The sequence below is a fragment of the Leptinotarsa decemlineata genome, unplaced genomic scaffold (genome assembly GCF_025532065.1).
Source record: "Leptinotarsa decemlineata unplaced genomic scaffold, Ldec_3_MD MMD2_tig00026354_RagTag_RagTag, whole genome shotgun sequence".
NCBI classification, from domain to species: Eukaryota; Metazoa; Arthropoda; class Insecta; order Coleoptera; family Chrysomelidae; genus Leptinotarsa; species Leptinotarsa decemlineata.
Genome location: NW_027412702.1, coordinates 13,229,940 through 13,257,815, shown reverse-complemented (window position 1 = coordinate 13,257,815; position 27,876 = coordinate 13,229,940). Strand labels below are relative to the sequence as shown.

Below are 27,876 nucleotides of genomic sequence, written 5' to 3'. Positions count from 1 at the left end.
GTTTTCTGCTAGATGTTTTCCAAGTGAGCAGAAAAATAAATCTCTAAAAATGTTGAAACAGAATTCATAGAATTCGAATAGATTTGATATCGCAAGAGAATCCAGTGACTCATAATTTGAATGAATATTCATTTGTTTTCAGAATGCAATTGAATTAAAACAAACGCGCTTCCTATTGAATGACATGCTTTGACGATCATCGCAATTTGAAATTTTAATAATACGCTTTATAGAGACTCAAGGCCGATTAGATATGCCGCTTTTATTATATATTTTTCCGAGATTAACTTACTTTTAGTCGCACGGTATTATGGGTGTAATGTTTCACAACCGGAAACCAGATGGAGTGGAACATAACGGTAAGTTTGGATATATAAGATAAAGAAGTTCAAATTGGTTTTTTCTAGATCAAAGTATCAAATCCGAATGAAAATTCTTCGTTTGAGAAATATGCTGCCTGTACTTTTTCACATATTTTTCTGTATAGACTTATTATTGTTCCATTTCTAGAGCGGTAGAGGTACGTAACGGTTCTTTAAATAAATTCATGACTTGGCTGAATCACGATGCATTCGTGGTTCTGCCTAGTACCAGTGAAGAACCCTATGATGCTTGCTGGATCACGATAATGTTCTGTTTTTGAGCTCTAATTTTATTTCAAAGAAGTAATTGGGAAATTGAATATGTATAGAAGATCTGACTATAGTCTGGAATGAAAAAACTCACTAGAAACATGCGCCAGAATCATCAACCAATGACCACTTCCCACATCGCGGGGTAAGTCATCATTGGGCCAGGAGTAAATTTTATAGTCTCATTGCATCATGACACAGAACATCAATAGATCATGAGTTCTGTGACCATAAACCATCCTATGAGTCCTATGAAAGCCAAATAAAATTCAAATTTATATGAACTTAAAAGCCTAGCAAGATACAAGTTATTGTAAACAATAGTTTCAAAAAAGATGTCATCTGTTCTGTTCTTGAAAGCATTGATATATCTAGCCCTGAAGTGTAATAGATTACGGATTCTTTTGGATAGTACTTACGATGTAACAGACACGACCCAAAAGTAATGGATCTGTTACAATAGTAATGACATATGCAATACTGATCCAGTGCCATCCTGTCACGTAGACACTCCGAACTCAAAAGTCAACGACCTTCCTGTTGTCCAAACTCTTGTGGAGATGAATCATTTTTTGGGACTCATGTACTCATGTACTCACAAAATTGAAGTTAGTGTAGTTTTTGAAAAGGGGGCCAGAGTTTTGGGACTCGTAATTTTTACGATATCGTAAAACATACTTCTTTTCGGAGTATGAATATTTTAGAGAATTAGGCATGTTACTTCAGGTTGAAGTATGGTTGAAGTATGATAAGATTTAAGAAAGAAGTTTTCAAAAATTAAAACTATATTAAAATGAAATGATTTTACCTTTATAATTTGATAGATAGCATTGGAACCTCTTGATAATGAAAACACTTTTCCCATACTAAAAATGGAGCAGCTCGTTTCGCTAACCAAGTTATCATCATCAGGAGATAAAACTGTTTTACTGTCATACAGTTTTATTTATCTCATACAACAGAACTCACCGTCTTTCAATGAGCGTCTTTCTAGTTTTAGTCACTAGTAGATATCTTTGTGCTTGTAAGAATGTAAAGACGAATTTGTTTATTAATGTATTTCGCACAAAGACTTAAAAAAAATAGTTTTCTGGATTAATCGAAGTTCCAAACACATCGACATTTTCATGTGTTATGGAAACTCATTGTGAAATTTGGTTCGGAGATCTTGTTGTCAAGTTGCTTTGATGTTTTTGAAAACAACCTTTTTTATTGTCTTTCACAGTTCCATTCACAATTCTGATTCTTGGACACTATTGAACCTTTGTTAGCGAGCCAATAAAATCAGCCTATTTTATAATTAGATGGTCAGTATTCAAGTGCCTCACATTTTGGAATACAGCAAAGTTTAACTATCGATCCCCTTTTATTCTATTTATATATTTTTTTTTTCCATATTATCGACAATTGTACTATATAATATAGTGATCACACTCAGCTTTGTTTTTCATTTTTCTCTGGGAACTGGCAAAACGCTGTCGAAAAAATCAGTCATGATCTTCAGAAACTCATGGATCTGTATGCAGTACACAACTCGAAGATGAACAGTACCAAGTCTCAACTAACGTTCAACTCAAAATAATAGAAGTTGAAGGTTCGATCAACGTAAGGCTTGTGAGTGATACACTGCCTAAATGTAATGTGTACAAAATCTGGGATTATAGCTGGACGCTGATCTTAGATTCCAGAAGCATGTGACCTCTCTTACGCGAACTTTTTCAAAATGGAGATACAAGAAGCTCTGCTCCTAAATTTTTTGTTGAAAGTATCTCGTTTAATATTTAAAGAAGTAGTTTTGTGAATTATTAAAGGTTCCAAACACATCGACATTTCCATGTGTTCTGGTAACTCATTGTGAAATTTGGTTCGGAATTCTTGTGTCAAGTTACTTCGTCGTTTTGTGAAAACAACTTTTTTTTATTGCCTTTCACAGTTTCATTCACAATTATTTCCGCTGATTCTTGCACACCTAATTTGAACCTTTGTAAGCGAGCCAATGAAACCAGCCTTCTTTTACTTTTTTTTTCCACGTCTTTAACTAAAGTATGCACTCGTTCATTTCCCTCGAAGACTACTGAAGCTGGAAGTTATTAATAATGTTACCAATAAACCGTTGCTCTCAAACGCATACTTCGTTTGTTCAACTGTTTCTTTATTGCCGCATTTACTGTTTCAGCATAGGTTTCAGTCAATTGAACACTCTCTGCCATAAATATTTCAATTGAAAATTGCTGTGTATGGATGTGACTTGTTAAACGTGACATTTTTGTCTGGTTTCACCATCAACGCGTATAGCAGAACAATGAGTCAAGAAACTTATCGTTTTGGGTGCACTTAGTTGCGTTATTATCGTCAGAGGCACGTTCATTGTCTTACATATATAGGTAATGTGTGCCAAGCAGTAAAAAAAGACTTCTGATGATGATAGTCGCGGATGCTGCGCTTGAGTAATTTGATACGAAGATGTCGAGTCGAAAGTATGTAGCTGGCAAAGACGTATTCAAAATTTATGGAAAACAGGGATGAAAAATAAAGTTTACAGGAAGAATTGAATAGAACTGACCGATACTTGATGTCAATCCATATAAAAACTCATCAATACAGCTTATTGTATGATTTTCACTATAAAGGGTTTTACAAAAACCGCGACACGTGTTTCGCTACACAATAGCGTTAATCAACGCTTGAGAAAACTATTTTATAGCGAAACACGTGTCGCGGTTTTTTGTTAAACCTTTTATAGTGAAAATCATACAATAAACTGTATTAATGAGTTTTAAAAGGAAATAATAAAAACAGTGGATGCAAAGAGGGATGTAGATATTGCAAGGAGATGGAATAAACAAACAACATGTATCAACGCTCCAAATGACACACTCTAGCAGTCTAGCACTCGAAGCTGACAGCTGACAATTGAATGCATAGTCAATGCGTTATAGTCTCAGTAGCTGAGGCTACTACATTATTAAAGAGAAGAAGAAAATATTTGAATATTTTTATTCGTATAACCTCCAATATTTTGAAACTGAAAGTCTCGAATATTATAGAATAGATTATATGGAATAAATTACAGTGGAAATGGAAGGTAGTTCATCTGATTGTAGCTCGAGTGAAAGAATTACCGCAGTTGAAATTGACGGGAACGGGACATGTTTAAAAAAATACAAAAAGTCTCGAAAATAGACAAAAACAAACTTTTTCTCAACATTGGTTGTCTGATTCCAACTGGAATGGATGAGTTAGACCTGTCGCGAATGATCGTTCACGAGTTCAGTGTATTGTTTGCAACTGTACTCTGTACTGTACTCGGTACACTAACCACAGAATAGTAAACATACTATTCTGTGACACAAACTGTAAGTTCTGTAGTACTTAATTTTGGATTGGAATATGAAGCAGTGTAGCAGAATTTTGATTCATGTGTAGCGACTTTATAGTTCATCCAGTTGGCGACACTGAAGAGGCAAGCAAATAAGGGTTCGTAGCATGTGATCATGAAAAGAAGGTGTCATCCTTCATGATTTTATTAGCGGACGAGAGTTCCTGAAATAAACGATTTTTCGTTCGATTGAGGGGATTGCCTAGTTTAGATCCCGGCGCACTTTCGTTAATGAACCTATAATATAAATAAAAATGTTTAATAGCACAATTGAAATATAAGAACCTAAACTAACATAACCTTGCGCACTTTTGTTAATGAACGTATAATATGAATAATAATGTTTAATAGCACAATTAAAATATAACAACCTAGCCTAACCTTCAATTGCTACTACTTATATTAAATTATTATTGTGAAAGAAAGTTTTTGACTTTCTACTACTCCCAAAAATTAAGCACTCTTAAAAATATAACCCTTTCAATATAAATAAATTATTATTATATTGAGATTATTTAAAAGTTAAATTAAAACAGTTGTTAAACCTAACCTATATAAGTGCCCCGAGACCTAAACTAGGCAACTCTAACTTTTTATAAATGAGAATATTTACCTAAATGTATGAAAATAGAATTATTCCACACGATACTGTTTTAATGAAAATCCTAACCTGCTATAACTTGATATGCGGCAATGACTGCATTTTTGAGGATTTCCTTGTCATTTTCATTCCTTGGCACTCTTGGCACCCATTCGAGCGTCGTAGAAGTCACGAACTGTTCCATGTTTCCCGCTAAAAAATGAACTGTCGACTCGGAATTTACGAAAACTATCCCGACGTTCACCAGAAGCAAGGTCCAAAAGAATTTCTCCATACTTGGCACTGCACTGTAAAGAATAAAAACGTGTCAAACAATAAATATCTAGGTATTCAGTATGGGATGTTTATTACTCAGGCTCGAATTGAAAAATGATCATAAGAAAGTTCTTGAAAGTGGGGATGAACGATCAAGTTGATTTCTGAAGTGATTCCCAGGTTATTCACAATATTTATCGAGTAATTCACAGAAATTATTCTTCATCAAACATTACTTATTTGAGTATTTCCATCAGTTATTGGTTGAGTGGTGAGTAGCGTAAACTAAACTCCGCCAAGATAAAAATAACAACATTCATTATTATTATTACTATTATATTTTCGAAAAATCATTTATGTTATATACAGTCTGATACTCTTAAGAGAAAGTCACTCCTGTATTTTAGCCATTTAAAAAAATATGTTTTTTCCGTTAACCAGCTATCGCACCCCTACGAACGACATCCCTCAGAAGTCGAAGATATGCGAGCTAAGGACTAACGAGGTCTTACCTTTCAACGTGTGATTTCTAACACGGGTTGGAAAATAGTAAGTGAAAATCGATCGTTCAGCCTGGGGCTTGAACCACCGACTAACACGGCGTTCGATTTGAGTGAGCGAATAAGGCACCCACGTCGAACCGCCCGGCTACCGACCGATATTTGATTTTTGGTACATGCATAGACCTTCATGGGCCGCACTTCTCGCAATACTTAGCCCGAGTGACAGTCTTTGGCTGTGGGCACAAAAATCGCCACGGCTGAGCGATGGCAGCTGCGGGGCGGCGCGGAGCGATGAGAAGTATCTTGCGTGGGCACGAATCGCTACCGCTCGTTTAGTGCGTATCACCTATACTGTTGATGTTATTGTATGCCACCGTTCCGCCGTCGCGTCCCCTCGCCATCGCTTGGCCGTTGCCATTTTCGTGCCTGCAGCCTTAAACCCAGCCGTCTGCGATCCTGCGAAAAGGGCAGATTCTCAATATTTTGCTTCTCGTTGGAGATACCAAAATATGATATTTGAAAAAGTTGCTTTCAAATTGATTTTGACCCTAAATACCGAATTTCAACGCAAAATTCGAATTTTATTTTCAAGTCTGATTTTCAATTGATGGTTTCAAATAAGAAGCTACTAAAATAATAAATTCGTTATAATGTAGAAATAAGAATGAAAAACCCAATATTAGATATGGTGTGCAGGTTGCCTCATCGCCTTTGATAGTGTCTACCGCAGTCGAAGACGAAACGGTAGTCACATAAAGAAACTCGCGTTTTTATAAAGAAAACTATAGAAATTTCAGGAAAAGATTATTCAAGAGCAAGAAAACTTATCTTGTATCAATCTCAAAAAAAATACTCAATGACAATTCATCTCTACTAACTAATCATTAGTTGACACTAGACACGCGTATAGGTTATGTACATTTCTCTGAAAGCTATCATTGAATTGTTTGTCGGTTTGAAGGATATCATCTTCTTTCCAAATACAAATGTTTAATGTATCCCTTCGTAGACACTTATGTGGCAAAATGAGTAATTTTTTACTTAGAAAATCAATAACTGATGAATAACAGGAAGCGAGCAAGAATATATGTTCTCTATTCCACAAATTGTGAATGAATGAAAATTTCATGTCAATGCTTTGGTTGAGTTGTTTGATAATGAGATCTTTTTTTCAGTAATATTGTGACTAACAGGATATGCGGTATTACGAATATAAATCGGGTATGACGAATGATTGAAAAGTCAACCTTATTTTCTTGTCATTTTCATCTATATTCGACTGTGAAAGTTTCTCATAGTACAGTAGTCTACTAGGGTTGTACGACTGAAGAATAGTCGTCGTTTGTTCTTCAGTTGGTAAAATGAACAGCTATTAAATTGTTTCTTAAAATCACAAATGCATATAACTCCATAATATTTGATAATGGGAGAATATGCAGGACAACAACTCACTGACAAAAATTATGAATTTTTGAAAGAGTTTGGGCATACACCATTGAGTGTTCTATGCTCCATATATTCATCCCTTCAGATTCCCATATCTTTGAAAATAAACTGCAATATACAAATCATGAAATTATGATACAACAAAAATTAATTGGCGCTCCGGGGCGACTTCATTGATTCCAATGGCGCATTTGCTTTTTCAACTGCAGGAAAACCCGGAAAAACCTCCAGCACCACACCATCTGAAGATCTTGATCTGCCAGTGTTCTCTTCTTCATAAAATTAAATGTAGGGTGTCTCCAGAGGCTCCAATAAATTCAAAACATCGCCAGAACACTTTTAGACACGACTACCGTCAAACTTAAAACAGCACCGACAACAGTTTTTTTCGGCCGTGAAAGTTTTCACTATTTGCTTTTTATTCTTTTTCTTATAGTTTTATTGTGTTTGTTTGCTCATCTGCCTAACGTTTTTTCCTGCTATTTGGCGTATTTAGCGTTACTGGCGTTTCAGAAAACGCCAGTAACGCTAAAAACATTTTTCAACTACCTTCTACAGACAGCAAACGCTCTGCATCTAGACTTTGCCCCCTTCACTTGTCGGCACAATGGAAAATCGACAAAAAGTATAAAATTTCTAATAAAGCTAGCCAATAAACTTTAATTTTACATAAAGCAGTGAATTAGGAATTGATTCCCCAATTAAAGTCAATAAAACCGAAGGAAAATCATTTATTGTTAACTTGTATACTCATAATTGATTGGTAGTAAATTCTTATTGAATGAAAATCTTGCCTATATTGTGTTGTAACGTGACTACTATCTAACATACACAAACAAAAAATTTACATTATCTAAAGAATTAAGATATATGAATTTCATTAGGTCGGACTTCCATTGTCTAATATGATATAATATAATTTGAAATCCCTGAAAAAATAAATAAAATTGAAAATGAAAATGAATAGCAGAAAATAACAATTACATTAAGCAAGAAATTGAGAATTGAACGATTAAAATGAAATAAAAATTAAAAGATTTCAAGCCAAGTTACTTCACGACGTATCCACAATCGTCTTTGGGTGATGAATACGATATTATATCACATAATAAATATGTGTAGGATCTCACAAAGGTGGTTATCTCTCTACTAAAAAAACTTGTACAAACGAAGAGTAAATTCTGAGGATTTCAATATGTGCTGTAAATTATAAGGTCCTGTAATATATTGTGCCAAGTGCTAAGGTGCAAAGTAAACACGCGACGTTTTTGCTGTCTACAGACTCTTCCTTTATCTTCTTAAAAAATTCGATACTTCCGAAGGTGTGCCTCTTTTTTATCGAGGCCCGCATATTTCCTGGCATTCCATAGATATCCAATTTAAATAACGGCATCCGACTGACAAAATATTTACAATGGAGGATATGCATCGAATGAAATCATATGCAAAGCCTTGACTCCGATTTCGAATATGGAAAGTTGATTCGTCTATTTAGAGTACGGGCTTTATCATATCCGTCAATCAAACCGGTCCATCATTCCTACGCCCGGAATCAATAATGGCCACTCATTATATTCCCATAATTGAGTCCTTGATTTCCGCTAATGAGCAATAAGATGTGAGGAAGACGCCGGCGTGTCTGAGGCGATTTTTTCCTCGCGTTTTAGCTGAAAGATTTCATCTAACGGTCGATAATTGCTCGCTTCATGGGTTACTAAATGATCCGAAAAATTAGTCGAAAGCATGTAATTTTCTAGTACATTAAACTGTTTGGTACATCGTACAAGTGCACCGTTTGTGATAGCTCACTTTTGGACTTGCCATCAAGCTGAGTTTTGTTTTCAATTTTCACTGAAAATGCCACTTAGGGTCCCATTTTATAAGACGAGAACCCCGATCAGGACTTTATCGTCCTTCTTATACAAATTTGAGGGAATATATTCATAACCTGTTTGAGAACGCATGCTCGAATTTAAACATTCGTCAGATTGCTGCTATTGGGTACTTATGACACTATTCATTAGATTGTGAAAATATATGTCGTTTTTGATCACAATTCTAAGAACAGTGTCGTTTAGGAGTTGTCCATACCTGATGAAAATTCAGTCTAATGTCAGATTACTGTTATTAGGTACTTATGACACTATTCATTATATTGTGACAATAAATGTCGTTTTTGATCACAATACTAAGAACAGTGTCGTTTAGGAGTTGTCCATACCTGATGAAAATTCAATCAGATTACTGTTATTAGGTACTTATGACACTATTTATTAGATTGTGACAATAAATGTCGTTTTTGATCACAATTCTAAGAACAGTGTTGTTTGGGAGTTGTCCATACTTGATGAAAATTAAATCTAACGTCAGATTACTGTTATTAGGTACCTACGGTACTATTCATTAGGTCGAATTAGGTCGAAATATCACATTCTAAGAACAGTGTTGTTTATGAGTTGTCCATTCTTGATGTTCATACTTGATTAAAATCTATAATGAATGCTTTTAAAAACATTTCATTCATAAATTAAACACGTGTTTAATAGAATTGGAACGTCTGGCAAAACTCAATTTATTTCAGTTAGTCATCTCCTGATGATACTGAGTCGGTTAGCGAATGCGTGTCGACAGAAGTATTTTGTTCTGGCCTGGGAAAGGTGTTTTCGGGTTTTGGAAACTGTATTGTGAAAACCTCACAAATTAGTCAATTTTTGGAAAAGGATAATTTCGTTCCCAAGAATTTTTATAATTGAAGCTTCAGTACTACTGTAATCGGTGAAAATACAACTTCTGGCGATGAATACTTTTTAACAGGTCATAAATAAGGCGAGTTTTATAAGTCTCGACATCTAATCTTACAACGAAGTATATCTGAAAAGTTTTAGAGAATTGTATGGTAATAATAGCGACAAAGGAAAAAATTAAATCAGCATCCAACACTAAAAACCTTCATTCAACACTTTCCAGGTCGATTTCCCACTAGAGTACATGAACATGTCAACTCCTTGGTAAACAAATTAAAAAATCACTCGATCTGGCTAATTGCCAGTCGTCCGGAGTGTACACTCAACACGCCCTTATTTTAAGTGCTCTTTAACGCCGTAATTGTCAGAAAAGTCATTAATTTTATTCACCCTCGACCAATTAACCTATCCGAACCAAATTGGGGCGAAAATTGAATTAATGAGTGCAGTAACGTTGACAGAAGTACATAAATAAACCATGTTCGAATTAGAGGAACGAAGAATAGAGCGATCGAGCCTTTCTTCTTCTTACAGTATTCAACAAACAGAAAATATATACAGGGTGTCTCAAAAGCAATTGATAAAAAAAGGGAAGTTAATATGTAAATGTCTGTGTACATGGATTTCGAGTTATTCGGATTTTTGTGTCTTCTGATGTAAAACTGTAGTTTTTTTAATGTCTGCTCAAAAAATGTATTTTGTAAATTTTATGAATGGTACTCCATCCTGATTTTCCGTAAAACTCTGAATGTGCGGTAATAGTTCTTGCAGAATTCAACCACTTCATTTTATTACTCAAAATACAACTGAAAAACACTTCAATAAGAACACTTCACAATCAGTTTCTGTCGTGACTGAACTGAATTTGAATCGATCTGCGATCTGTAATAAAAACAACCATCTGACATTCTTTTTCTCTCGTCATGATGCCTAATCTTCGGTTCAAGTACACTGGCCGATCAGTGGTCAACTCGTACGCTTCGTTCACGACCTTTACTGAACATCAAATCACTAAAATAACATTTTGACGTTGCACGCATTTTTTTAGTTCATCATGTGTATGTGTATGATTGATACTGTTTGACGTATCATTTAATATTTGCGTTACGGTACATTTGTCCAAATGTACCGTTTTGTCCGTTTCAATGTCATGTAGCTCCATATCTCAATAAATATTCATTGTACTGATCGATAAAGAATTTTGTACTCTATACATTGATGCTGTTATTTTTTTCAAATTGAATAAAGCGCAGCTGACACAGCCCGAAAAATTAACCATACATGAAAGCGCTGTTTGACGTTGATTTGCGAAATTTTCTTTCTGATATTTTAGCCTCGAAGATGAGCCCCTACAGTGGTCGACCTACTGTGATCCAGGACGGAAGACCCTGGTGGAGACTGACCCATCACAAACGGGTTTTGATGGTTTAAAATGTATTGGAGAGGTATAAAATCTCAAAAAATTTTCAAAATTTTGAAAATTTGAAAAAAGATCTGAAAAGGTCAATAAATTTGCGTAAAAAAAGTCCCTTCTCCCGAAACTGTATCTCAATTATTTATAATTTTCACGGAGCCCTGAAAATATGGCCAAAAACGGGTAGTCTGGCTTAAGCGCGCATTCCGTCACTCTGACATAAAAACAAAAAAAAATTATTTAAACGTATTAAATGCGGATATTAAGGAATGAAAAAAATCATGTAATGTTGGGATACATCAATAAACAATAATCTGCAGTCAAAAAATGTGTATCTCAATTTTGACAATAATTATGCATTTGTTAATTAATAACTTTTTTTGAATTGAAATATCTCTATAATTATTGAACTAAAACCCTAGCATTTTTTCCTTTGGTGAAGTTATTCTTGATAGGCTAAAAAATAGATTACCGTGGCTAAAATAAAAAAAAATCTCATTTTCTATTTTTTTATTAACAATTGAAAATTATAAATAAAAAAAAAACTTTTTTTTTCATTTTTTTGTTTCAATGTCTCATGGTTAAAAACTATTTAATAATAATTTTATTTTAATTTTTTACTGCTACTGCTGCTATTACTGCTATTGTCAACAAATACATTGTTTATAATCAATTGTTTATAATTAATTGAAAAAAAATAGTTTCTCAAAAAAGTTTCTTCGGTGCTAAAAAATGCGTTTGTTAATTAACAATCGTTTTTTGTGACTAAATATTAATAAAATTAAAGACCGTTTTTTTTTAATCATAAATTCTATTGTTCTTCAAGGTTTTGAAAAAAAAATGTATTCTTTTTTTAATGGTTCATTTAAAAAATTGTTATAAACAAAAAAAAAATTTATATTTTTTTTCAATACTTCATTCTGTAATAAAAGTAGCAAAAAGTATATGTGAACCAGACTAGAATAGATGTTTGAAACCACTCCAGTTAAAATATATTAATATAGTGAAATATATGTTCAGAAATATTTAAAATGTTAGCGGAACATAATAAATATAGCGGAACATAAAATAATTCAACTTCTGGAAGTGCATATTGATATAGATAATAATAAAATAGAATATTAGTAGAAACTGAAAGACAGATCTTTCATCAACAGTATTTCTGAATATATTTAGTTCAATTGATTCCACACTTTGAAATGTTTCTACGTGAATAGAGAATAATCATTCACCAATTCAAAATAAATGAGCTTCCTTTATATAAATGAATATGGCGAGGCATTTAAGCCATAAGGTCCATCATCCCAGTACTCAAACAGGTTCCGATTATTTAGAAAATAAATAACAGGGAGAGGTGAACTCGGAAATGTTGGCCCTCCCATCATCTACAAACTGTAAGATATCGAAAAACACTGATCCAAGGTTATTCAAATCAAATCAAATCAAATCAAAGCATGCTTTATTATCTGAAGAATAGAATTCTTATTGACAAAGCTCCTAAATATAATAGTACATAAATCCTAACTGCTTAAAATGAGCAGGAAGTAATGATAATTGAATGAAATTAAAATTATGCAAACCAATATGGATTGTCGGATGTTAAAAGTGGATGTACTTAATGTATATATACAGTCATGTTTCTATAAAATATTTTCACAACAATACAGTAGAATAGAAATAAAAACAGTTTTCCCTAATTTATTCTATATTAATTGGTTATAAATACAAAACAGGAAAGAATTGTCAGATGATAAAAACATTAAAATAATATATATACATATATACACATATACATATATACATACACATACACATATATACACACATACACATACATATATACACACATATACACACACACACAGACATATATACATATACACACATATACACGTACATAGACCTATGTACACACATATAATAATTTTATAAAATGTTTGATTTTTTAATACAGTTAATATGTACATACATATATAGTCATACATACACACCTACCTTTAAAACTATTTAGTGAGAGACATAGATACGACATATTTTGTACTGCTGTCACAACTATTCAAAATTTTGTTCAAAAAATTCCCTCAAATCATAAAACGGTCTTGTTATTAAAAAATTTTTTACAGCCCTTCTGAATTTCGGAGTGCTATGAATATTTTTAATTTGCTTCAGTTAATTGAATTTTGATAGTTGTTCATGATGGCTAGAATCATTATAAAAGAATTGCAGTGAAATATGTTGATAACATTTTTGCTAGATGTATGTTCAAATGTCAAATCGACACAGCCGTAATCCATCTTCACGAAGGCGCAAACTATTCATCGAGCAACCAACGCAAAGGAATGAAAATTCCCTGCAGGGCAGTGTACTTATTCTATATGGATCGTTTATGAGAGTAATAAAGTTGGTGCCCCAGTTCACGAGATGCAATTTACGACCTGACATTTTGATTAAATATCAATAGAACGACTATTTAAATACAATCAGTTCTCGTCGCCGGATCTCCTAGACATATCTTTCGTTTTTTTTTGTTTCTCCCCCGTACATTAGAATATTAGTACAGGAAAGCTAGACAGAAAATCGATGAACGGGACTATTTACTTTCAGATCGTGAGATGTTACATTATTATTTGTGTCGTAGCTAACAACGATAGTAGATGATGTTAGGTACAATTTTTAAAGTCATTTGTTATTGAATGAGTAACAAATAAATATACAAGTTTAGTATATAAAAATTGAACAAACTGATATAACTTTTAAACTAAGACATATGATGATACAAATTCGGGCCATTTTTATGAGAGATCGATTAGTTTTTGAAATGATTTGAAAACGAACTTTAGAGCTGGTGTTAATCAACTGTTACAGTAATTTGTTTATAAAAATTAAAGAATTTTGTATGACAACAAAAAGGTGAAAAAAATGTTCATTTTATTGAATACCAGACTTTTGTTTGTTTAATAATTATTAATCAACAACAAATGTAAAAAAATTGTACGTGTCGTCAATTATTATCATTTATAGTTGTGAAAAGATAATATAAGTATTCGTGAAAAAAATCTTCGAATTCAGAACATTATAATAAACAAAAATTTTGTTATAACTTTTATGGCACGATCTCAAGTATGAAGTCCGGGTTGAACCGCGTCTGGTGTTTTTAGTTGTTCGACGTTTCGGCTTCGACTTTGAAGCCATAACGTTTCGGCAAAGTCTCATTTGTCATCTTCTGGTGATGTCTAAAGTTTAGAACTAAACTAGTTCCTTCGAACTCTGTTCCTCAAGGGCTGGTGCATTTACCTGTGTTGCTGCCACTACCTGCGTTACCCCGATTACCTGTTCTGCCTCGCCTGTCTTTGTCCTTATGCCTGAATTATCATGTGTTAAGTTTTGCTTTTTTTGGGTCTGTTTGATTTCGTGAAGCACAGATAATCAAAACAACGCAGGTAGTGGCATCAACCCAGGTAAATGGTAGCGCCCGCCTCTATAAATTTTAGGAACAGAGTTCGAAGGAATCAGTCTAGTTCTAAACTTCAGACATCACCAGAAGATGGCAAATGAGACTTTGCCGAAACGTTGTGAAAATAATTCTTGTGAGGGTCAAAAACACAGAACACGTAGCGAAACTTTTATGTCGCCATTTCTTATAATGAAGGTCGGAAAAAAGCTTGTTTGTTAATAACTTTTTGAAAAAATCAAGATGATTTTTTTTCCCAACGGGACTTTATCCTTTGAAGTCTTCAGATAACACTGAAATTTATTCAAGCTCACAAATTGATATTTATTACTAAAAAGAAAATAGAGGTAGAGTTGGAACTTTTTCATTTTTAATTTCAGCCTTTTCAGAATATATTATTTGTATCTTTCATCTTCTCAAATATAGATAGTTTTTGAGTTAATAACGGAAAACTAAATGCCTTTTTTCATCTTAATTTTTCAATTAAAAGTGGAATTTTTCGTGTGCTGGAGAAATTATCAAACTTCATTCATCCGAATCCAATGAGCTATAGCTCATATTTTTGGTAGCTTTGTCTATGTTGAGCACTAGTTTTAACTTGTGAACTACACCAATCTGGAGAAACTCGGCTATACTCTATTTTCTTCATTACTCAATGTTACTGGAGTAAATTCATGACTAAAGAATTATACATAACGGGACAACTGGGACTTTTATAAACAAAGATTTATTATCTGTCGTTTTGGATGTGATTATTGAGCAAATAACCTTATTCGCCGTTTATAATAAATCTCTGTGAGGCAATTATCGCATAATAAGGAGTACGAGAAGTTTCTAGTAGGTACACAAGGTGACTCACCCGTACCGTAATGAATCAACCTATATTCGACCAATTAAATATTCCTTAATAACTTGAGGATATCCGTTGACAAATCGAAGTTGGATTTGAAAGGCAGAACAAAAATATCTCAATAAAACCACTAATTTTTATACAAACGAGCCACCACGTCTACCTTTTGAAAGCATGAATTACTGTGGCAAAATTTAACGTACGGGGTGGAACAGCTCGAAAGGGAACAGGGAAAATTTTCGTGAGCATTACAACTGGATTCGATTAAGTACAAACAAGAGTGTTAGCAGGCGACAGTAAACAAGCGAAATATTTGTAAAGCATAAGTGGTGTCGCTCTCGATTTATAAGTAATTGAATGAATTCGTGAAATCATCAAGTTTTTCAATAGTGGTGAATGATTTGAAAAAAATAGAGCCGTTATGATATTTTTCCTAATTTATGTCCTGTTTTCATGAAAAGTAGGTCGTTTATGGTTTGAAATCATTCAATTGATGTTATAAAGCGAAATTGGAGAAATTCTTGTTTTATGGTCCAAAATGGGTCCATTAGATCACATGGAAAAAAATAAAAATCTTGCTTGTATGACTGAAATTCAGGGACTAAAGTTATTCATTAGATTCTGAAAGCAAAAAATGGGGAAACTATCATGGAGCTTCAGTGCATTCAAACAACTGTATTTTTGTTACGATTCCAGAGATAATTCCAGAGGTAACAACAATTGCAGCAAATCATCGCAGACAGCCTTGCGATATTGTAATTAAGTAAGTGAATTGTACTTCTACTCTAGAATAATCAACGCAGATAGCCTTGGCTATGCACTATATTTGTCTCATTTCAAATAAATCTCATTATTATTATGTTATAATATTTCTCGTAAAAATATACTCATGTCATCCATGACACGAGTAGATTTAACTCATTTGTGACATAAATTAGTTATTTTATGAATAAATAGAATGCTTCACCTTGTAATGTTATTTGGATTGGTGCTGGAGGCAAATATCTCGCCATTGAGGATGACTTTGTTCCACGTACGAGAAATTTTACCTCTTCCATATACTATATTGTGTAGCAATCCTGTGAATGGTATCAGGTTCAATTCCATAACGAATGTTTGGAGTAGAAACTAAATACAAAAAATGTTTTTTGAATAAAAGTTGTTGTTTGGAGAGGGCTTTTCTTCCAGTTGGTGTCTGAAAATTACTTCTTTGCATGATCTACAATTTTTGTATAGAGTTTATTTTGAAATGTATTGCTTTCTTTCTGTCTTTAGAAGATTCTCACATTTTTTTTGTATAAAGATGGAAAGTGGAAAGCTAAACCCTTTCTTTCTCAAAAAATTAATCTTTCCTCTCAGTTTAAATACTCCATTATTTAATCTCCAAAATATTTCAAATCGAAGATATGTGTTGGTTTCCACATCTGATCTGATCATATCCTAAATCTTTCAATGCGAATATTATCTTTGTTATTACAATGGTTGAAGATTCAGGAATGAGGTACATCTAGAGTTGCAGGTGAGCATACCTTTTTCATCATCAAGCCGACTAATGTATCTCATTTCATATTATATCCATTTTGCACAATTTTGAATATTCGAAACATTCAATGAATCACTTCTTACTTGGTCTGAATTACATTTTCTTGTAGAGCGTCTGCAATGCTTTTTTCCGGTCATATTCCTCGGATCGAACGCTTTGGGATATTCAGCCTGAGTTTGTTTTCCAAAATATCTTATTGCATCTTCTTAATTTTTGTTTCAATGTTTGATAACTTTTCTGTATTTTTCCCATTGTGCTAGACGTTCAGTTCTATAAAATTCTTCCAGTCAGTTCAATCTGGTATTTATTATTTCTGTCCATAACGATCTTTCGTCTTCTTGAACAGAAACTTTTATACGTTATTAGTTGAAAAAATTCAATGCAAGTCAATCTTACAGTGACTTCTTCAATTCCGATAATGTCTTAAAATTAACTTATCGACGTATGGGAATGTGTTCTAATTAATTACCAACTTAATTATAATCTCCTTCACCTCAATTAGCAAGCCGCAAATTTTCATATTTCTCACTCGCATACTTGTTTTGAATCGGGATTGGAACAATAAATTTATTGTGAAATATGCGCAAGTTCTTGATGAAAATGACATCATCGATGGATTTGAGGAATGATTAAATTCTTGCTAAATATGCATATGGTAAGGTTATTTCTACGCTGTATCACCTAAGAGAGTGTATATTTAGAATTGGTATTATCGACGATAAGGCTAATGTGATGGTAATTCACGACCCGCATTTTCCTTTCTAAACCGCGGTTATCAATTTTTTAATTTTCCAACTGTTTTGTAGGTGTCATTGGTTTTCTAGGATAGGCGTATTGCTGATAACGTTCGCGGTAAATCTTTTGAAAAATAGTCATTCAAAGAATTCCATGAAACTGAACAATATATCTGTTGGAATTGCTCTAATATTGATGAAAATATATAATGATAGTATTTGCTAATAGTTTATTGGAAGATTTTCATATAACGCTTTACATAAATCGCAACACGTGTTCCACTGAGTGCCGTTTACAAAACGGCAACACGTGTTTTACTAAGTGTCCTGCTACAAACATTAAAAAGAGTTACTCACTATATAATAGTTTCTTCAAAAGTGTCTTACAGTTGATTAGACACGCCTAAAGAAACTCTCTGTATTGGAACAGGTATATTGCGGTTTTTTAAACTGCTATTTGAAATTTTCACTATACGTATTCAAGTAACACTTAATTATGATATTTTTACTGAACAGTTTACAAACCCGCACCATGTGTTTCACTATACAACAGCTTCCTCAGACGCGAACACGTCTCCCTCAGGCGTGAACACAGCTATTGTATAGTGAAACAAGTGTTGCGGTTTTGTAAACTGTACAGTGAAAATCTTACAATGAAGTTTTGCTTGAACACGTTATGGATTTTCATCATATGGTTTTCGTCAGAAATGCAAAACATCCTCCAAATATTTGGAGTTATAGTTTGAATGAAAATGAAAATAATGATCTCATTCGTAACGAAATTAAATACAATAACATTTTTGTGTACAATTTTGAATATGTATGACAGCACCTTTCTTGCATAAGGAAGTCAGACTCATGCATAAGAGTCATCTAATTAAAATTAGTCTTTTTCAGTCGAGATTTAATTAGCATCTATATGAAATCACTAAATGTTTTTAATGGCGCCACAACAGATAATTTAACAGCGTATATCTCGGTTTTCTCCAGAAAGTTTGTATTTTATTAATAGAAATTAATAGTTCAAGACTTTTTCGAAAACCCCTAAAAAATATCCTAATAATTCCCATTCATATTGATGAATTTTCTGACAAGGACCAGCAGCAAGGTATATCACTTCGATCGTTGCCGCATCGCTTTTGATAATGTATGCCGCAGTAGCAGACGAAACGTCAGCTATAAAAACCTGCACGGCTTATAAACCCGGAAACATTGGACAATATGTTATCAAACTGTTTGAAAGCATGATTTGGAACATAATCACCTCCAATTCAACGAAAACGGTGAATGGGGCAATTCGCCCGAAGTGCTTGATTAAAGTTTATTGCTGTTTTTCTGGATTTTCAACCTGTTACCTCCTTAATAAATGGGAAGTTTTGTTTTGAAAGATGTTCAACTAAATCATCTTAACCTTTCAGGCAGAAAATATGGTTTTGGTTGACATTCGTTTGCAGTGTTATTGAGTTAGTAGCGACTATTATATATGGTTTATACTATTTGCCCATTTTATTGTGAACTCTTTCATATGTATTTTCCTTCAAAATATATTTAATAATACTCGCAGTTACCCCCTCTTCTGAATACCGAATATAATTGCCAACTGTTTAGTTCTGTGTTTCAAACATTTGACTACTTCTTTTGACGCAAGATTCGTAGTAGAGTATCGACATTTTCATCATTACAATCACGAAATAGTGGTTCTTACTGTTCTCTAATTTGAATATATTTGTTGGGGATATGTTCAAGCGATCCAGGAATGAATTTGAGTCATCTGTCTGTTCAGTATGTTCTTTGAAACTAATCTTGGAAGCGCGTCGAGTTTGACCAATGCAGTTACATTCAACAACATTTGTGAGTTTTCTCTTTCATCTACGTAAAAATACCCGTAAAACTATAATACCATTTGTATTTTACACCCCCTCTCCATCTTTTATCCAAAACAAGACCCGACTATGCTGTCTAAACCTTCGCCGAAGGTCATACTTTTCTGATTTCATGATTCGTGAAAAACGGGGGGAAATACGTAATGTTACATTTTTTATGGCGGTAAGGCACTCGAAAGCACATTGCTCGCTCAAATCGAGACAGTTTAAATAGGCTTCAAGACTCTGTTGTAGGGCGTTGGCATGACAACGCTATTGCAGTGGTTCGAAGAGGTCGAGAATTAGTAATTTCAGAATGCTGTGCAACCGTTACAAAAACATTATTTTTCTGTAATGGCTAAAAAGAATTCTGCCTAAAAAGTCAAAAACCGTAAATCGGTTTTTAATATATAAGACAGAGAGAAAGTACAATTTAGAATCAGTTGTAATTATCTGACGATACATGCTTGGTTAGAGAAACGTTTCACCACTCTTTGGAAAAACTTTAGGTAGTTTTCATACAAACCAGGATTGTCAAACTGTCTTTGATTTTGTTTAAAAGTGGTTGACAATGTTTCATGGTAAATTTTACTAGTTCGAACTTCCATTGTCCAATATGATTCTAATATGATTTGAAAACTCTGAAAGAACAATTGAAATGAATAACTAAAAATATCAATTATATTAAGCAGTAAAACGTGAAATGAAAATACAATAAAACGAAGAAAATAATCAAGATAAAAGATGAAAATGACCACAGATGATAAATGAATAAGAAATGATAAAAATAAAAATAAGCAAAAAATTAAAAAAGAAAGTTAAAAAACACTTCAAACCAAGTTACTTCACGACGAAGACGATTGTGGGTGGATACTAACAATCGAAACGTCGTGAAGTAACCTGATTTGAAATATTTTTTTTGATTTTCAATTTTTTGATTTGTTTTATTTTCATCCTCTCTTGTTCATTTTCACTCTGTGGTCATTTTTATCTTTTATCTTGATTATTTTATTCGTTTTATTACATTTTCTTTTCTCGTTTCTTGCCTAATATAATTTTTAGCTTATCATTCTACTTTTATTTGTTTTTTCATAGATTTCGAATCATATAAGAATCAAATTAGACAATGGATATCTTTGATTGTCTACTTTTATGTTTTTCCACATATCTGAATCATTTTGACTGTTGTTGTAGTTCGACGATATCGACGTAGTTCCTCATTGAAACATTCACTTTGGTTTTGATTTTATTCCTACGTGTATGGGTTATATAAAACGATATCACCAAAATACAAAGTGAAATACTAGCAATCGCAATCCTTTCTTCTAACATTTACCATGTCTTCTAGAAGAATCTGAAATCTCGATAGGTTATAATGATCCTTCCATGACTATGTATGTCCCATTTGCTTCAGTCTTTTTATCATTACTTTCACAATAAATCTACTATTTAAGCCTAATATTGTTTATATAATTTGGTTCCATTTTTAATGTATTTCTTATCTGTCTCCTGTTTTTCGTGATATTGGAGTTTTGTGGACACAATTTTTTCTAGTTCTTTCTAATCTTCATCGTTTCAGTTCATTTCCAATTAGTACTTTAGTTTTACTCAACTTATTTGTCTGTTTTTAATTTATTTCAATAGCTTGACTGAATTGCCAATACTTTATTGTTATATTTTGACTGTAACTATTCCTTTTATTTTTTGGTGGGTGATCAGGACTTTTACTAATCTTGATATATAACCACAATATATAGTTGTGGCTGAATGTGATTCAGATGAAGATATTTGTTCTATTTGATACTAAATGTAATCCCGTCAATTCTTTTCGAATTTTCTTTTCTTGTTTCGCTGTTTGATCGGTCAATCGAAAAATCGGTAAACGATGCGAAACAACAATCAAATCAAAGACTTCGAAAATGCTGAACCGAAAACCTCACGTAACCTTTCCAAATCGAATCATTCGCAATTTTTCTCGCATTCCTATTTCCAAAATCCGGACTTTTCTACACCACTGCCTTTCATCTCATAGATTAACTTCCGCCGGTCCCCCATTCCTGACGAGTTTACCTTACATTCCCCGTGATCCGTAATAAAATCACAATACATATTGCACCGTGTACGGGGGCGGGTCTGAAAGTTGTGTGCGTGTTTGTCGGAAGTACCCCCTTGGGCACAATTAGGGGGAATCCGCGAGGGTCGTACACGTGCCTTTGTAGGTGGAGGTAAATATTAATAATGCTGGCAATGTTGATAGCGAACCGGCATTTGTAAATTGAAATGGAAAAATTTGTTCGAGGTGGTTGGAAATGGTTTGTGCGGTGGAACGTAATGTTATTGAATGGGGTTGTGAAATGTTACGACAAATTTTCGGTTTTTATTATTACCGTATGGGATATATAGGGCACCAAATATATAGAATATATTTTATATCGATTATTCAGACATCACACAAGATTTAACAATAGTTTTAATCAATCGGTAAATTACCCAGTCTTAAATGAAATAATAAAATAAAACCTAATTATGATTACTAAAGGCTGTAGACTCGCATGGAATCTAGAAAAACTTTGAGAATTTTCATTTATGTCAGTAGTATATTCAGTTTATCAGATTGACAACAATTTAACAATTATAAATCATTTCCCTTTCGGAAAGTTGATAATTTTTGAAGGAACCCTGTACATATTCTAGACCGATTGAAGAAACTTGATATTATATTTTTTAAACAAGCGCCGGGAATGTGTTTTCAAATTCGCGGCGTCGGAGCCATTTTTATCAAATTAATTGTATGAAGAAAAAAAGGAGCAAAAAAAATGATTGTTCAGTTTATTACGAAAATTTCAAGAATAATTTCAGTTTCAATTTTTAACTGCTAAGTTTCACTACAGTTTTCTTGAAACTCTTGAAAGAAAGTAGTTTTTTCCACTTCAACATTAGTACAGTGTTATTCATCCCCAAAGTATGCACCATATGGGAAACTTTTTTATTAAGGGTTTTTCAACAAAAAGTTATTCTTGATAGAAGTTATCAAATCACAAAACATCAAAATAAAATAGGTATTTCGGAACAAACTCATTGATTTTCTGAAGATTTTCTTGTCCAAAATAATTCTCCAAAATAATCTCCAGAAAATCAATGAGTTGGTTCCAAAATACCTATTTTATTTTGATATTTCGTGATTTGATATTATTGAATATTAAGTTCTTATTAGCATACTGAATAATTTCGAGTAATTTTCTGTGTTAACATAAAATAAAAAATAACTTTGCAAAAACTTTGAAAATTATTTCACTCTTCAAAAATATTTACCGTGGTTAACACCATAGTTGTGTAATTCGTAATATTACAGGCTTTTAAAATAAACTGTCGTATACAGGATGCTGTCTATTTTTTTTTCGTAGTCCCCATTTTAAAAAAATTGTTAAAAAAATAAAACTTCACTCAGATGGCCATGACTTCAAATCTAGATGTATTTTTCACTGCTGAACACCTTTCCCAATAACATTTCCCGAGATTTTTCTAAATAAAGAGAACTTTACTCTTGTCTTAAAATCAAATATTTGAAGGCTCCTCGTATATTACGTGTGTTTCACTGTATTTTGTTAGTGTATGTTTAGTTTTTGGGGATGCACTTTTATCAAGAATAACTTTTCGTCGAAAAACCCTTAATAAATAAGTTTCTCATATGGTGCATACTTTGGGGATGACACTGTATATTCCTTTTTCAGTTTGAATTAGGAGTTGAAAAGTGAAATGGTTCATTTTATTTGTAAATTAATAATCATTTTCCTTTTTATATATTTTCATTTTTTTTTCAGAATTTTTTACATTTTTTACTTTCGAAATTAGTATGACATTCAATAGTTTTATTGTAGATAATTTTTATAATTCACTCATGAACTATTTCATCAGCTTATATCAAATTTCAAACAAACATCAATATCTAAAAAATCAAACAAACAATCGAGTGCACCCCTGTAATTCTTTAATAACACATTTTGCTAACTTACTAAAGTTTTTTGAAAACAAATATATGTATTACACCGCGTTTAGGTAACCTAAACGTACTTTTCATTAGGCAACATACAGGGGTGTAAGATTAGATAAAAAATTACGTAGGATCATCTCCTGATTATGTTTACTCGGTTGAAGGAACGTGCTTTGACTTGTGGTATGTATGAGGAGTAATTTCATCATATAAAGGTGGAATAGATGTCTTAACTAGTCCATTTCAAAATGAAACTTCATAAATTTATTTGGCACGAAAAATAAAAAATCTAATATAATACGAGACATCTGGTGTTGGTGATGAAGGTAGGTGGATGTGAAGTAAAGAATAGTTTGGTGCACCGAACACCCACTGTGTGTTTGTTTTCAGAAGTAGATGTCAACATAACTGTATTTATTGTGCTTTGCTTAGTTTTTATAATTAATCGATTTGACTATCTACTTGGCCGGTCATGGCCGAGTCATGGCCGGTGAGAAGCCCCTCCCGCAAGATGTGCAGTAGATGTGTAGAAATCTGTTATCAGTCCGTTAGATTATTCGAGCCGCGAACATCCAAATTCAGGAACGTAATCATTTCAAACCAAGTTACTTCACGGCGAAGACGATTGTGGGTGGATACTAACAATCGAAACGTCGTGAAGTAACCTGATTTGAAATATTTTTTCTTATTTTCAATTTTTGTATTCGTTTTATTTTCATCCTCTCTTGTTCATTTTTACTCTGTGGTCATTTTTATCTTTTATCTTGATTATTTTATTCGTTTTATTACATTTTCATTTCTCGTTTCTTGCCTAATATAATTTTTAGCTAATCATTCTACTTTTATTTGTTTTTTCATAGATTTCGAATCATATAAAAATCAAATTAGACAAATCTGTTATCAGTCCGTTAGATTATTCGAGCCGCGAACATCCAAATTCAGGATCGTATTCAGTTAGTGACGGAGTTTAAAAGTAAATTGCAAAAACATATTTCAAATAGTCAAACTCGTGAAGAAACGATACGATTTCTCCCACCGGGCATGACTCAGTCCGGTAGCTGTACTGAATACTCAATAAATATTAGGGTGAATGGCTTTTTGGTTTTAGTGTTCAACGTAGTGTTTATCTACTGGGAGTTTATGTTTGCAGGTATACCTTCCAAATCTCAACTTTCAAATAAACCTTGCCCTAATTGAACATTTTTGTGACTTCGGTTGAATTATATGGGATAAAATGACTAGAATATCCAAATATTTGTCTCCTGGTAACATTGAAAACACAAACATTTTTTCCTTGTGAGTTCTCAGAAGATATTACAGATTTTCCCACAGTTCAATTGTTTCATGTATTCGCCCACTTTTTGTTTTTTTTCAGAATTAAATGTACAATTGAAATGTTTTTGCAACTTCGGTTCATTAAAATACCTACTAATGTTACGGTCAAAAATGACATGCACATAATTATAACAAATGAGGTTGTTTATTTTATTGATGAGTTTTTACAAAATGGACTTTGCGATTCCGCTAAGGTCACATTATTATTAATTTAGGGATATATATGGAGTAATGACGTTTATAGCTCTCAGCTAAGTGACCTTCAGTACAATTAAAACAGTTTTATTTTTCAATATAAACCAAAAAGATTCACAAATCAGATTATCTCAGGAATCCAATAACATGTATAAGAGGTAGGTCGAATAGCTACAAGTCGTAACGAATAATAAATTAGGTTGGTAGGTTAGGGCGAATTTGTAACGTTGCTATTGAACTGTAAAACACTATATTTGTCCATAATTTCTTTTTCCGTACAGTTCAGTCATAAAACTCTCAATGATATGACTTTTCTATTCAGATTTTTTCGTCAATATCTCCGTCGTGAAAGAAAGTTGAAAGGACAGACCCCATAGTAGTTTCTTGTAGCAGCACTCTTCATTCAAAACTACAGTTCTCATCGTTTTCACAGTTAATTTCTGTAAAAGTGTGAATCTTTTTTTTGGTCTATTGAGGTAATGTCTTCAAAAGTTATTTTAGTTGATTTGTGACTTTATTATATGCGATGGAATCGGCAGATACTTGATGAAAATCTATAAGGCCTTCGACCGTGTGAGGCATGACCTCGGTTACTTTGGCAATAAAGTTCAGCAATATTTCTCATTTTCTATTCTCTTTCCCGAAACAGTGAAAAATGTATTTTGAAGGCATCATGAATATTTGAAATGACGGAAATTATAGAAAATAGTGGAAACTAAATGAAAAATCCGAGCAGGTGGTATACCTCTGTCAACATTTTAATCTAGACACCCTGCCACCTTTATATTTTGTTATAGCGTTAACAAAAGGAAACGAATAAATATAGCAGTGACAAAATTAAAAAACCGGCCGTCGGAGGCGGTAAAAATCCACCAATATTTTCGTTAGAGTGTCTGCCACCTTCATATTTTGTTACAGTGGTCAGAACTGGAAATAAAGAAATATGGCAGAGGTGAAATTAAAAAACCGGCCGTCGGGGGTGGTACAGATCAAGCAATATTTGTTAAAATATTGTATTTATTTTGCATGTGCCGGTTTTAATTTCCTATCTGCCATTTCTCTTTATACTCAATCAATAAACTACAACAAAATATGAAAGTGACTGGGCCTCTAACAAAAGTATTGTTCTATCTGTACCATCCCCGACGATCGGTTTTTTGATTTCACCTCTGACATATTTATTTATTTCCAGTTGTGACCACTATAGCAAAATATGAAAGTGGCAGAGTGTCTAATAAAAATATTGCTGGATCTGTATCGCCCCCGACGGCCGGTTTTTTGATTTCACCTCTGCCATATTTCTTCATTTCCAGTTGTGCCCATTATAACAAAATATAATGGTGGCAGAGTCTCTAATAAAAATATTGCTGGACCTGTAGCTCCCCCGACGGCCGGTTATTTGATTTCACCTCTGCCATATTTCTTTATTTCCAGATGTGACCACTATAACAGAATATGAAGGTGGCAGAGTCTCTAATAAATATATTGCTGGATCTGTACCGCCCCCGATGACCGGTTTTTTTTATTTCAGCTCTGCCATATTTCTTTATTTCAAGTTGTGACCTCTAGAACAAAATATGAAGGTGGCAGAGACTCTAATAAAAATATTGGTGGATTTGTACCGCCTCCGACGGCCGGTTTTTTGATTTTGTCACTGCTATATTTCTTCGTTTCCTTTGGTTAACACTATAACAAAATATAAAGGTGGCAGGGTGCCTGATTAAAATGTTGACAGAGGTATACCGCCCCCTGCTCGGATTTTTCATTTAGTTTCCACTATTTTCTATAATTTCCTTCATTTCAAATATTCATGATACCTTCAAAATACATTTTTCACTGTTTCGGGAAAGAGAATAAAAAATAAGAAATATTGCTGAACTTTATTGCCAAAGTAATCGAGGTTGAGGAATGAGGGATTGCTGACCAAACTTCGATGCTATGGCTTATCGGATCATCTTCACCGGCAGTAGGATGTTGCATATCTTAATGAGGATCTAGAAGTGATTTCGAATTGGGGTGAAAGTAACCAGAATCAACTCAATGCCACAAAAATTCAGGCATCGGTTTTCTCCAAAAAGATAAATGTCTCCTTTATAAAACTCAGATCAGATCTCCGCCCCTGCGCATACCCTGAAGCAGTTGGATTCCATCCAGAAAAGAGCCATCCGCCTGATTGAAGACTCTAACATCACTTGCAACCTTGATAGTTTGGAACATCAAAGAAAGGTTGGAGATTTGTCTCTCTTCTATAGATACTTTCACGGGAGGTGTTCAAGTGACTTGGCCCATTTGATTCCACCAAGAGCGGTACACATCAGAAATAAGCGATGGACAATGGCTGCTCATCGTTTTGAAATTCAACTCAGTTCACCTCCAACTTCACAGCTTAAGAACTCTTTCATTTGGAGAGCTGCATGTATGTTGATTAAACTTCCTGAGAACTTTATTCCAAATGGATTTAATCTCCAGCGATTCAAATCCAACGTGAATCGCTATTTTCGCACAGGCACCGCTCTTAGAGGGCCTTAGGGATTTTCCTGTAGTGTTTGTGTTCTGTCCTTGAAAAAACGTATTCAAGAAACACTTGAACACGCTTGAAGAAGCTATTGTGTAGCGAAAGAAGTGTTGCGGTTTTGCAAACATGTAGTGAAAATCTCACAATAAAGTTTTTCACTTCATGGCAGAGTATTTCAAAATTATTGGTGACATAAACTCTTAGATCATATTTGCAGACAAATAAACCCAGGTATAAATATCAATCATTTACGGTTAATTCAAAGCATTGTTAATCATCAATAAAAGCCGAGCTGATGCAAATCAATTGAAATTCATACCGTCTAGCCGCAATCGATGCACACGTTCTCAAATACCTTGTAATCTCGTGGGGGGATCATATAATTATGAATTAACATACGGCACTCGAACAATAAGACAAAACGGA

The 27,876-nt window shown here is 33.4% G+C and overlaps 2 protein-coding genes across 2 annotated transcripts in view; one reads left to right on the top strand and one right to left on the bottom strand.

Moving 5' to 3' along the window:
* Miga (Mitoguardin) overlaps positions 1-27,876 on the top strand; it is a 102,415-nt gene that overhangs the window by 25,554 nt on the left and 48,985 nt on the right. The gene's annotated exons all lie outside the window — the stretch shown is intronic.
* The window catches only part of uzip (beta-pore-forming protein unzipped), a 69,189-nt gene that overhangs the window by 17,580 nt on the left and 23,733 nt on the right, over positions 1-27,876 (bottom strand). Inside the window, exon 2 of the mRNA XM_074184378.1 lies at positions 4,682-4,899. Within this exon, the coding sequence (XP_074040479.1) occupies positions 4,682-4,886 (205 nt within the window). The 5' untranslated portion in view covers positions 4,887-4,899. The remainder of the gene's footprint in view (positions 1-4,681; positions 4,900-27,876) is intronic.